The 12,776-nt window shown below is 39.1% G+C and overlaps 1 protein-coding gene across 1 annotated transcript in view; it reads left to right on the forward strand.

The window, feature by feature from the left end:
- Nucleotides 1-10,799, forward strand: part of LOC104541200 (rho guanine nucleotide exchange factor 7-like) — a gene marked incomplete at its 3' end in the record, with an annotated part of 34,302 nt that extends 23,503 nt beyond the window's left edge. The window contains exons 12-14 of the mRNA XM_010185189.1: nt 1,290-1,466; nt 10,018-10,117; nt 10,745-10,799. Of these exons, the coding sequence (XP_010183491.1) occupies nt 1,290-1,466; nt 10,018-10,117; nt 10,745-10,799 (332 nt within the window). The remainder of the gene's footprint in view (nt 1-1,289; nt 1,467-10,017; nt 10,118-10,744) is intronic.
- Nucleotides 10,800-12,776: the final 1,977 nt, after the last annotated feature.

The following is a 12,776-nucleotide window of genomic DNA, read 5'->3' on the forward strand; positions in this document are numbered from 1 at the left end:
TGGCACCAGTGCAGACTGGTAGGGAGTGGCATTAGAGGTAAAAGAGTAACTTTTTTCAGTTGTTTGGATGGGGAAGATGTGGGGTTTAATTTGGGGAGACATGCAAATGAAAGAACAGAGTTTCACTTTCTCCTGCTGCTTATATACTGGGTTGATTTTGCATTTCTGCTCCAAGTGAAGGCTTAAAGTCTTCTGCAATAGCATGTGCGTAGTGGCTCATAGCATGGCCACTTACTTAAAAGAAGAAAAAGTGCCCTTAGCTGTTTTAGCTGTTTAAACAACTACCCTAGACATCTTAAAGTATTTAACTGGGAAGATATATTCAGATAGAGGTGTGTAGGAAGAGGTGCGTGAGGAGTTGTAATGGACCAGGTTGTTGCTGCTAGCTCTGGGCCTTGTTACTCTGTGAGGTAACTTACTACATGGTTGAACAAGTAATGAGGGGTACAGGCACAGAAAAGCTGTACTTTGACAGTCCCCCTGAGTGGGTGTGAGGTGTTGCTGCTGATTTAGGAAGTCAGCAGCCCTGCTCTGCATGAGAACCTTTGCTTTTTCCCCTGCATTTTCCTCTTTACAGTGGTGACACAAGCACTTCTGTGGCTGCGTTGTGAGCTGGTGGGGAAATCACCTGCTTGAAAAAGACTCTTTTGTAGGGTTAGCTTTCATCTGAAACCGTTCCCTGAGCTCGGTCACCAAGCAGCCATACAAATGACTGTGTCATTGCAAGGGAGGGAAAGGATGGAGGTACAGACGTGTGGTGGGGAAGGGGCTGTTGCTTCTCATATCAGCGCTGGATCATGCTGGCTTACTGTGTTTATTGCTCTGTCCCCAGTCAAATCCCCCCCAGACCAGAACTGACTCCATACTGCAAAAGAACCAAGTTCCCTCTTCCAAAAAAAAAAAAAAATCTACTTTTGAGCAAAATTTTGGTTATTCAAAATTCTCAACTAACTGAGGCTGTTTAGAACCTTAAAAACCTCTTCAAAAATTGTATTGTAACAGTTCAAAAGTTGTTATGTGCTGAGTGTGATTTGTACCTAAACCTCAAACAAACTAAAAAACAAAAGACAAAAGGAGGAAAAAAAAAGAAACAAAAAAAAGAAAAAAAAAGAAAAAAAGAATAAAGAAACTTTGGTGCCTTTTTAACAATATTTTCTCTTTTCCTTCTCTTCCCATCACCTTTTTGCTTTTATTTCATGTGTTTGGTTGTGGCTATTCCTTACGTTTTCCTCCTCATCCCACCTCTGCCTATCCACATCCACCATTCCATTCCACCTGTACATCCTTAGCATGGCAAGGCACTGACCTGATGCATAATCACGTCTTGGCTGATGATGACCAATCAAGTCTAGACTCCTTGGGTCGTCGCAGTAGCCTTTCTCGTTTGGAGCCTTCAGACCTCTCAGAAGACTCTGACTATGACAGTATATGGACAGCCCATAGTTACAGAATGGGGTCTACATCTCGTAAGAGCTGTTGCTCATATATCTCTCACCAGAACTAATGCACTTCTGAGCTTTTTCTTAACAAATGCTTGTTGTATCACAGCCTGCTTTTCTTAGATGTTTTCTTGCTGTTCCTTGTCTCTTTAATGTGGTATTTTAACAACTTCTGAGGGAGCTTCTGAAACTTCAGTTACACCTGGTGGAAGGCTCTATTGCCAGTACAATACTCGTACAAATAAGTCATTCTGAAAAGTGTATATCCTGTTAAGGATGATGTTTCTTGAGTTTTGGTTTTTTTTAACTGACAGATGTTAATTTGTAGCTCTGAATGTTTGGGTTATTTTTTTTTTCTTTTGACTTGGTCAGTGTAGCAACAGGTCCTTTTTTCTATTTTCTATTTATTTATTTACTTTTTTATTTTGGATACAGCACATTTTTGTATTTTGTACTGAAACCATACTGGTTTGTGAGCCAAATGCCAGCAACATGGAAATACCTTAGTGGTAGCGATTGGATTTTCTACATATTACTAACAAAAAATAAAAAGCTGGTAGAATAAGAAAAATGCAGCTTAAAAATAAGCAGTACAAGAGCTGTAAAATCATTCAGATATTCACGTATCTGGCCCGTTTGTGTGGAAGAGCATCTGCTATAATCCATTAAAAAAAATCTTTTTATACTGCAGTCTTTCCCTCATTGCTTAGATGTTTATACGAAGGACCACACTGCTGTCCCCCCACCCCAGTCTGGCAGTTGTCATAAAAACCTGGCAGTCCATGCTCATCACATGCAGTGTTTTGATAATCCCATGTTACTTGTGGTCATGCTGTCACTTTACTGTATGCAGTAGCGTGGCAGAAAGCAGGGTCTAGTTGTTTACTTGCCTGTTAAAATACACAGCTGACAGCTCTCACTTGACCATTCCTCTTGAAAAGACGAGATGAAAATGATGGAGGCTCAAGTGTTCAGCATCTGAAACTCTAGGTACAACTGCGATCACCTTGGCTTGTTTGAAGTTCTGAACAACAGAATGCTTGGCTTTTGGGTTGTACTGTTTGGAGCATGTCTGTGACCGATTTTGGTTGTGTCCTGTGACTTCTCTCACAAGCAGGTTTGTTTGCAGCAGCAGCTCTTCACTTACAGCCGTGTTGGCTTTTCAGAGACCTGTGACACGCTGTGCGCAGCTGAAGGTCTCGAACCTGCACCTGGGGGCACTGCTGGGGTGAAGGGTGTGAGTTCTGTCTTGTGGACAGCCTAATTGGCATCCAAGCAAAAACGACATGTTTTCTAAATTCGTGTCAGCATTAGGGAAAAGCATGTGATAAAAGGACAGAAACAGTTCTCACTTCACCAGGCTCCCCAGGTGCAATTCCCTTACCCCTTTCCAAGTAAGCATGTTATCCAGTGTTCAGGTATTACTCTGGGAACAAATTCACAATAATCACGATGCCATTAACTGCCTCCTGGGAACTCAATCAGACTGTTTAAAAGATAATTAATGCCTTTCTGCAGGTTACATGATCAGAAAGTCAGTAGTTGCTACACGTGCCTGACTCCAGGAGGTGGTCAGCGTGGCGAAGCTGTTTCAAAGCAGATTTGCATTCAGTCTTGTTTGATCACCTGCTTTATCCTCTCTCGCTGTTGTTGCCATTCAATAATGTGAGCAACAGTGCTTACTACGGAGGGTTTTCAGTGGTACATTCTATATTACTAGTCATATATTACCATGACGACTGGGAACTTGTCCATGTTGAACTTTGTTCAAAGCGGAGGAGCGTTGCTTGGAGAAATGAGATAAGTGCGTGTGCTCCATACCATTCCACAGCGCATTTGTAACCCACTTCACTCCCCTCTTCCTTTCAGTCAGTTTTTGGTTTTTTTTAACATATATGGGAAGTATGGATTGTTTTTTTTTCCTGTTTCTTAAGCTGTGGTGTTCTAGTTGAATGATGTTTTCTGCATTGGATAAACAATACTTTCTTTATGTCAGTTTCATGTTATATAGTGTAAATATGAGTTTGAAATACAGTTGTTGCACTTGAACTTTCCTTATCGCACAAATTGTTTTGTTATCCAGATCCGAAGATTTTTATTGACTTTCTATGCACCAAAGCTTTGACAGTTTACCACCATTTAATTATTGTAGCATTTATGTCATTAACTATTATCACAATGAGGATCTTTCATGTTAACATCACCGCACATTTAAAATCATTCTGTGTCTTCAGTGTTCCAGGCCATAAGCTGTTGTGAACTGATCAGGAGTATTAATGGAACATGGGTTAAAAACAACAACAACAAAAAAGCAAATGTGGAAATGGTGGTATTCAGTCCAAAGGTTCAGTGTTTCTATTTTTGTGGAACTTCAGTCATGGTAATGAATAGTACCTTATGTTTATGCAATTCTGTAAATTATATGTGTACAGTTACAAATACACTGGAAGGATGGAGAATCTGAATTAGAAGGTAGGTTCAAGCCATTGTCAGCCCCTCTTCACATGACTTATGCAGTGTTTCCATAAATTAGTATTTGCCATAAATTGAAACCAACCAATATCAATTGGGTGTTTTGCATAATCTTGCCAAAACACAGTAATGTGTATATAGTGACGTAAAGCATAGGAAAAAAAAATATATTGTGCACTTCGTTTGTGAATGGGAGAAGCCATCTTTAGTGGGTGACTGCCTTTTGAAAATATCAAATGGATGTATATCTGAATGTTGCATTGTACTGTACAGTATGCATATTGTTTGTGGTTGCATATATCGATTAAGTGTTTTGTTTTATATAAAAAGGACATCTGTTATGTACAGTTGAAATAAATTTTGCATTTGCTAGACTGTGACTTTAATATTTAATTATTACACAGGGGGAAAGGACAGCATAACTTGTAAGTTAACGCCTAATTCCCTCTTCTCCCCATGCCTCCTTTCTCTCCCTCCCTTCTTCCTGGAGGAATCAAATGCTGAAGTGAAAGAGCTTTTTTTGACATTAAGTGTGTAATCTTTGTTTAATGTAGTTGACAGCTACAGGAGATTCAACAAAATAAGAAGTATGCACCATTCTGTATCCTTTTTTTAAAAGTCACTATTCAGAGATGTTGCTATGTACAGAATGTTCTTCTGTTGCCTCCCTCATTCATTTTATTTTCTTCTTTTTCTTTTTTTTTTTTAAATTGGTGTATTCTCACTAAAAGCACGGGCTGAATTACTGGAACAATCTAAAACCTACTTCTGCAGGTCCTGCTAGCAGAGAGAAATTCTATGAATATGATATTGGTTTCTATAGCCTTGTGTATTTTCAAGATTTAATATTACGACATTTTTCTCTTTAAAACAAGAATTATCTTTAGTGTTTCTACTTAAAAGATGCTCGTGTTTGAGTGAATTTTAATAAAATTATAGTCATAAGTACTAAAATGTTTACATCAGAATAAACAAAGTAATCGCCTACTTCTAATAAAAGGTCATTACATATTTTTTTTGCCATATTGCAGCAACTCTAGTTTTAGCTCTACAGTGCCCTGGTGGGAAGTTTTTGTATTGGTTTCTGGAATGCAGGAAGTTTAGTGCTATAGCTCTTTCCAAATGTTGTCTTAGAAATATCCCACTTCTTCAGATGGTGTATCTGTCTTTCGAACTCTTCATTCTGGTCTTATGACTAACACGTACATATGGGGTTGTATGTGTTTCAGTCCACTGCAGTTATTTTCGTTTTACTTGTCAAAACATTTGGCTGTTAACTGCATAGATCTGTTGTCTGAGCCATGTGGGGTTTTTTCCTATTTGTGTATCACTTAGTTAAAAAAAAAATAATCAAACAACTTCGTGCCAGATCCTTTTTTGTTACTCCCAACAATTTGCAAAGAATGATGTGTTTCATACGGTGAATTTAAGTTTGGCCCGATGTTTGGATTCTGATTTATTGTTATCTGTGCATAGATATTTAAAGGCTCCCTCGTGACTTTGGCAGATTTGTAGCATGAAGGTTTTTTGTTTGGTTTTTTTTTCTCAATGCTTTAATCTCAATGCATACAGAGTCTGGGAGCACCATTTTTAGGATTCTTCGTATTAGGACCTCATCAAAGATTCATTGAGAAAGAGGAGGTTGATTTGGCAGGTTTGCTCATCCACTTTAACATCTTAAATACGACTAATGCAACGAAACACTGAATGTTTTAAATGACAAGTAATTCTTAATTTTGTCTAACATTTGCTTCTCCAGGAAATTTTCACATCTGTACGTACTGATGGCTAGTAGTAGATCTAAACAGTTGCATAGGCACATACTTCTCATACAGTAAAGGTATGAAAAAGAGAAGAAAATAGCAATACCTAAAAGCTGTGCAATTCAAATTTAATTTTTAAATTAACCATCCTCACCGTGAGTTTAACTTCTGTAGCTTAAATTAGGACCCTGGTAGTCTCTGGAAGATGGCAAACTCTGGGGAGCATCCAAGTGTAAGTTGAGTCTTCTCCTCTGAATGGCCAGCTCTGGGGAAAGGAATCCCATTTTTGGGTGACTGGAGAGCTCTAACTGAGGCCCTGAGGTTTGCTACTTTTAAGTAGGTGATGTGAGTACCCACCTCCATTTTGCTATTACCCTAAATGGTTCCTGGACAGACAAGGCCTTTGAACATAGGTGGAGGCTTAATATCTGGGTAAAGTGAAAAGGTGTCTGAATTTCATCCCCCTTCTCTTCATGTGCCTGCTAAAAGATTGAGAACGTCTGTGGTGGTCAGCCTGCACTCTAGTTTGTCCTGGTTTTGTTAAGACCATACTCCAGGGCTAGAATTGATGTTCTGCTGGTTGCGGACAGGTATAATGTGAACTTCAGTCACATCAGTATCCAAACAGGTGTCAGCTTTCCTTTCTCTCCAGGAGTGCTCAGAAGTGCTTGCTGGTGTGACTGATTGATTGCTCTGGAAAGGGGATCAGCCACTGAAAAATAAAAGCAGGCCCACAGGCCTGTTTCTCTGTGTCAGGTGTTGCACCATGTTATGTAGTGGGTATTGCTATGGTCTCTAGCCCTGTTCTGATTGCCAGGTGGGCTATATTATTATTTGCTTTACTGTGGAGGCTGAATTTGCTAAGCCTGTATTTTAGAATATGGTATTGGCAGAAAGCATTGTAATTCTTTCTTCTCTGCTCAAAGGCTGGGAGATACTTGTACTGAATAGATACTTTATCTCCTTGATGGCATTTAATTGATGAAAACTTAGTTGAATCTTGTGTTCAGTTGTTTTGGCTTTGCTTTAAGTATGCAACAGACTTCTAAACAGTGTGGTATTTCAGGTTTCTGAGACCCTGGGTTTAGGAGCTCCCCATTGAGAAGTGGCAGCTTCCTCAGCTTCAGCATTTGTTCACTAATCTTGAACTAATTGTCTGGGTTTGCCAAACATCCTTTCTTCTTCCACCCACCTTCCTTCCTTTACAAAAAGGAAAATAAAACAAAATGAAAATCCCTTTTATAAGGCTTTGGGTAGGGTTGCTTTATTAGTTGTTTTTTGTTTTGGTTTTTTTTTTTTAACTGCTACTTTTCGTTGTGATGTCTCAAGGTGAATTAGGACCAGAGTTGTTGGGAGGTCAATTTAAACGTTGTCTTTTGGCCTGCTTGACTTTGAACGAGACTGAGTGGCATCTTTTAATAAAATTTTGCATGACACTTGGACATTTAGGATTGAGGAATGGCACAAATGGCAGACTGAAGTAACTTCTTATTCTTCTGCATTACCTCATGAAAATATGTGGAATAAATCTCAGAGGTGTTTAGGATTACCTAAATTGCAGCAACTTCCTGGATCGTCCTTTTAGTACAACTCTGTGAAATACCCACTGTGCTATACCGCAGCCCTCTCTTCATGTCCTAAAGCTGTAGCTTGCAAACCTTTCTGGAGAGATGGTTGCATAAGGAATAGCCACAGAGAACCTGGTGGGGGCCTAAGGTGCTATTTAAGGCATATTGTCAAATGCCAGTAATGAGATGACGCTGCTCGAAGTTCCTTATAGACATGTAATTGTCAGAAAATGGGTCTTTAAAACAAATAATAAAAAAGCAAGACAGTGAAGTAGCTTTGTTTTACCTTTAGAACTTGACACGTCAAGTCTGATGGTACTGTGCACTTATTTGATGATAGGGTCCTTTGCTGCAGGAGAGATGTGCTGTGTGTTTGTATCTTTGATACTTAGCCAGTGCTTGTGGGGTTTAGGGCGGGGGGGAATCCACATGAAAGAAAGAAAACAACCCGCCAAAACTCACAAAACCCAGATAAAGGAAAAGTGTTCAATTGTAAAAAAAAAAAAAAAAAATACAAACTGTAAAAGCGGTGAGGATTCTGAGACACAAATAAAGTTGCATGACTGAAAGTATCAGAGCAATGAAGGTGAGGGTGGAACTTGTCATGTCCTGAATTCCGCTGTAGTTAAAGTTTTGTGGCACAGGAAGATCAGTGTTCGCAGCATCAGTTTTGCATCGTATAAATGCGCTGTGTGGTCTCCTTGTGTGTATAATGTTGGTGAGCATTTTGTTTGTAATGAAAGTGCATTCTGTGTCTCAGCAGTACTTAGTGTTTACTGTGCTCGGCTGTGCATACAGCAAGATAGGCTGGTGTAGCCATCTGTTCTACGTGCATGTGTGGATATAACTGTACAGCTGGGACACTTGTCTTTTTTAAAGCTATTTCTGCTTTGCAAGGACCCACGTTACTCTGACCAGGCAAAGACAATTGGATGCAGCTCTATACAGAGAGAAATGCAATGTGCTGCTCCACTTGGTTGAAGGGAGTCATGGGCAGATCTCTCCCTTTGGCCAGTGTCTCGCTCAGCGTGTGCTGGGCTGAGATGCTCCACATTGGTACACAGACTGAAAATTTAGGAGTCTGGTAGCAGCTGGTGCCAACTAATTCCTAAAATAATATTTAGCTTGGTGTTCTGTGTTACCTTCTGGGCTAATAAAGCAGAGCAGTAACCAACTAACTGAAAATAAACAGGACAACTTTTTACAATTGGAGATTGACAGCAGAAACGGGAAAATGTGCTTGAGCTCCATACAGAGTTTGGATGTGCTTGGTTCATAGGTTGTTCCTTCACTCCTATGTAAGTGGGATTGGAAGGGTATTAACCCTTACAAGATTTCTCCGATCTGTAAGGTGAAGAACTTCCAGCTTTCAAGGACGAGATTCTGTTCCCAAATCTGCAGTTATTTTTATTCCCTAGAATCTTGACCATCACATACTGATACGTCAGATCTCTGCTGTCAGCTTAAGGAAACTGTTGTCTTCATTAAGGAACATTTGCCATTGTTTGCTAAAACAGTTTTAAATAGCTTAACATGTACTGCTGAACTGCAGTCCCTACAGGCTCCTTGTTCAGAATTCAAGACTGCAGCTGTTAGGGAAGTTAGTATTTTCAGTGAGCCTTGATTTCTTTCATTTTTTGTGTGTTTAGATTCTGTATTTTATCATGAAAGAAAAGCACTGTTATCACAAAGCAGCTGTTCAGCAAGAGCTCACGAGTTTCTCCTGAGAGGTCTGCACCCTGTGGTACCTATTTCAAACTGTACTTGAGACATTCCTGGTTAATGAAAGTTCATTACAATGAATTGGTAGGCAAGAGTACCTTTGTTAAAACTTGTATCTTGGTGAAAATATGCAAGAGCTTTAATGCCTTATCTGCTTTGTTTGAATTCTGAACAAATGCTTAGACAATAATTTATTTACAGACCTGCTTTTAAAACAATGTTTGTAACTTGTTCCAGCCTAATTAAATAATGTTTCTAGAATACATACTTTATGTATGTATTAATGGATGCACATCTCTGAGCTGTAGATTTTTCTATTCAGAGCTATGTTTTTAGAACCTATATGTATTTTGATGTTGTAAATTGTAATGATTGTGGAAAATGTTTTGAAGGTGTTGAAATGTTTTGAGTTTTAATTGTCAAACCATTAAGTGCTTTTAAAAACATTTATTAAATACAAAGTGTGTATTTCATTCAGTAGGAATATATTATAGGACTAAAAGGCTATCTGTAAGTGCATGTATATGTGTGCGCACACAGTTCTGTTGCTTATAGTGTTTCAGGGGAAAGGGCTTTTAACATTTTTCTTCCATCACTTGATACCACTATTCTCCTTACTGATAGTGATTGGTTTAGAGTGGAATTATTTCTGGGATTTGTATCAGCGTGAGATCAGAATCTGTCCTTGAGGCTTAAATCACTGTTACTTAAATGCATCTATTTCAGAGTCAGCTATGGTGAACTTGTGTTGCTTTTACTGATAGTTGAACGGTGTTAACTGTCCATTGAACTGTGTAGCATCCCCATCAATGACACAGGAGTTGTCAGCAGCAGGATAGGAACGTCAGACAACTTTTTGTTGTTGTAAGGCTGTGGTTTCAAATGTAAAAAAAAAAAAAGTGTCAGTAACTTGTGTGTGTGGAGGGAAGGGGGAAATGGAAGGTGATACACCTTGGTGATGCAGGTGTATCATGCAATGAATGAAATAATGATCTTTAAAATGCCCCAGCAGTATTTGCGAGTTGCTCATTTTGTAATTTATTCTTACAACAGGTTCCCGTAAAGAATCAGCTCCTCAAGTCCTGCTGCCAGAAGAAGAAAAAATTATTGTAGAAGAAACTAAAAGTAATGGTCAGACTGTTATAGAAGAGAAGTAAGAGAACATTTAATGAATGATGGATTAAACCAGTAAACTGTGCACTGTTCTTCACTATTCTTCCTCCTCCCCTCTCCCATGATAGCAGTGTGTGTATGATATTTTTGTAGTAGGAAGCAGAGCTGTTTGGAGTATGCTGCCAGTGCAGTTGGCCTTCATTTAAATGCTTGTAGTCTGGTTTCTTTCTATATACTTTGCAACTTACTCCTTCCATGCCAAGAAGGGATATATTTCACTTATAAGTTTTCCAAGTGCTGTAGGATTTCCATATTAAAATGGTGTCATCTTTCTACTTAGTGTGTGCCGTCATTCTGTTTTTCTGGTAAGGTGTACGTTGGAAGTGGATTACAGTTTTGTTACAGAAAGCTGTAATACAGAAAGCAGTATAGGTTCCTGTGTGCTTGAGAGGTGTATCCTGCCACAGAAGGTGGTAATAGGTCCTTGCCTTACAGAATATAAGTCAGGATAAGAGACTTTTTTTTTTTTAAACACAAGTTTAAAATTAGCTGTTAGCTATGGTTTTTGGGTTTTTTAAATGCACTTCATTTAACAGTTTTGTCTAATAATAAATTTAGACATGTATTTCTGAAAACTGTTGTAACACATCTCTTTTTTTCATTTTAGAAGTCTTGTTGACACAGTATATGCATTAAAGGATGAAGTACAGGAGTTAAGACAGGTGGGTACCTTGCTGCATGTATAACAACATGGAGAATGGAAAGATGGAATGCTTATTATAAAAATAAATACGGCTTGTAAGTTGATTCACTTGGACAGGAATGAACTTGAATTTTGGACTAGATTCACTTTTCAAAGTAAATCATACCAATTTGACAAAAAGCACCCTCTCTTGTGATTGTCCTTGGAGTACCACCCTTTGAGAACAGCATTAAGTATCCTCTCTCTGAGGTGACTTACTAAGCTATGCTTCATTTATTTTTGGATGTTAACAACTTGTGAAATGCTGAAAGCATTAAGCAAATTCAGTTCTGCTGTATCAGCAGCAAAATAAGCTTATAGAGACTGTGAAATAGTATTTGCTCTAGAATGTATAGTTTTAGGCGTATAAATGTCTGGATCTATTTAGGCTTGTGTTAATAGTCTTTCAGTAACCTGAACGCCTTTTATGAATCAGTTCTTAAAACCTCTCATTTCCAGAGATGAGAGTACTTTTCAGTGTCTATCATGTGGCCTGTTTTTAATGAAGGCTTTGGGTTAGCTTAGGGTGCTGCTTTGTCACATGGGGGAATTGTGCAAGACCTCACCTGAGCTGCTGGTATGGAAGTTGCAGCTGATATTTTAACCTTGTTTTAAGTGTCCAAAATGAGGTATTTAAAAATATCTTTTTCTTCTCAGGACACAGCCTGTTTAAACCATGTTAATGCTGCTGCACGTAGTCATTGCTTAATGTGTAGGCAAAAAAGCACTGAATTATCCTCACTCTCTGATGTGTGAATTGACTAACTGACCTTAACAGCTCTGACTCAGGATGTTGGATAAAATCTCCTGTGTTTAATCCAAAATGGATTTGTATTCAAATTACTTTATGTTTTGGGCTATAAGTGTGAATCTGAATTCTTTGCCTATCTGTAAGTGTGCCTGGTATTTCTAAGGATGTTGTGCGTGTTTGTTGAAATAGGACAGTTGACATCTTAAATACTGCTGTTTTCCACATAAAAAGCATGTGTATCCCAGTTTGACAGTCTTTTTAAAATACAATTTTGTAATGTAAGCAGCAGTAACCTACTAATATTTCTGTGGCCTGGCTGCTTTTGTACAAGGGATAAATCTGCTGCTTCACTGAGGCTCTGCACATCTCTGTGTAACCCTAAGCAAAAAATCACATTTTTGTGAACTTCAAGCAGTAACTCTGTCTTCTGGTGCCTTCCTAATAGGTGATCTTTTCAGAATCTCCAAAGTCTATCTTCCAAACTCAAGTCCTAGTTAAAGTTCATTTTCTTGTATATTGGGAACCTTAGCTTAGTAGCATTTGTTGGTCTGCTGCTGTGATGTTGCCAGCTGGAGAAGTAGCAGAATCATAGAATCACTGAATGTGTTGGGTGGGAAGGGACCTTTAAAGATCATCCAGTCCAACCCCCCTGCAGTAAGCAGGGACAATGTTACCAGATCAGGTTGCTCAGAGCCCCATCAAGCCTGACCTTGAATATCTCCAGGGATGAGACCTCCACCACCTCTCCGAGCAACCTGTTCAAGTGATCTACCACCCTTATGTTGAAGAGCTTCTTCCTAATATCCAACCTAAATCTACCCTTTTCTAGTTTAAAACCATTACCCCTCATCCTATTGCTACATGCCCTAGTGAACAGCTCTTCCCCAGCTTTCTTGTAGGCGCCTTTCAGGTACTGGAAGGTCGCTATAAGGTCCCTCCGGAGCCTTCTCTTCTCCAGGCTGAACAACCCCAACTCTCTCAGCCTGTCTTCATAGGAGAGGTGCTCCAGCCCTCTGATCATCTTTGTGGCCCTCTGCACATGCTCCAGCACTTCAGTGTCCTTTTTGTGTTGGGGACTCCAAAGCTGGTCCTGTTGTTCCTGCTATTTCAGTATTATCTGGTGGCACTAAATATTGAGACTCGCTCATCGATATGCTTGCAGAATGGTGGTGGTCCTCTAAATTCAGACTTCACTTAGACTGTTGG

Source organism: Mesitornis unicolor, unplaced genomic scaffold (genome assembly GCF_000695765.1).
Source record: "Mesitornis unicolor isolate BGI_N332 unplaced genomic scaffold, ASM69576v1 scaffold26175, whole genome shotgun sequence".
In the NCBI taxonomy this organism is placed as follows: Eukaryota; Metazoa; Chordata; class Aves; order Mesitornithiformes; family Mesitornithidae; genus Mesitornis; species Mesitornis unicolor.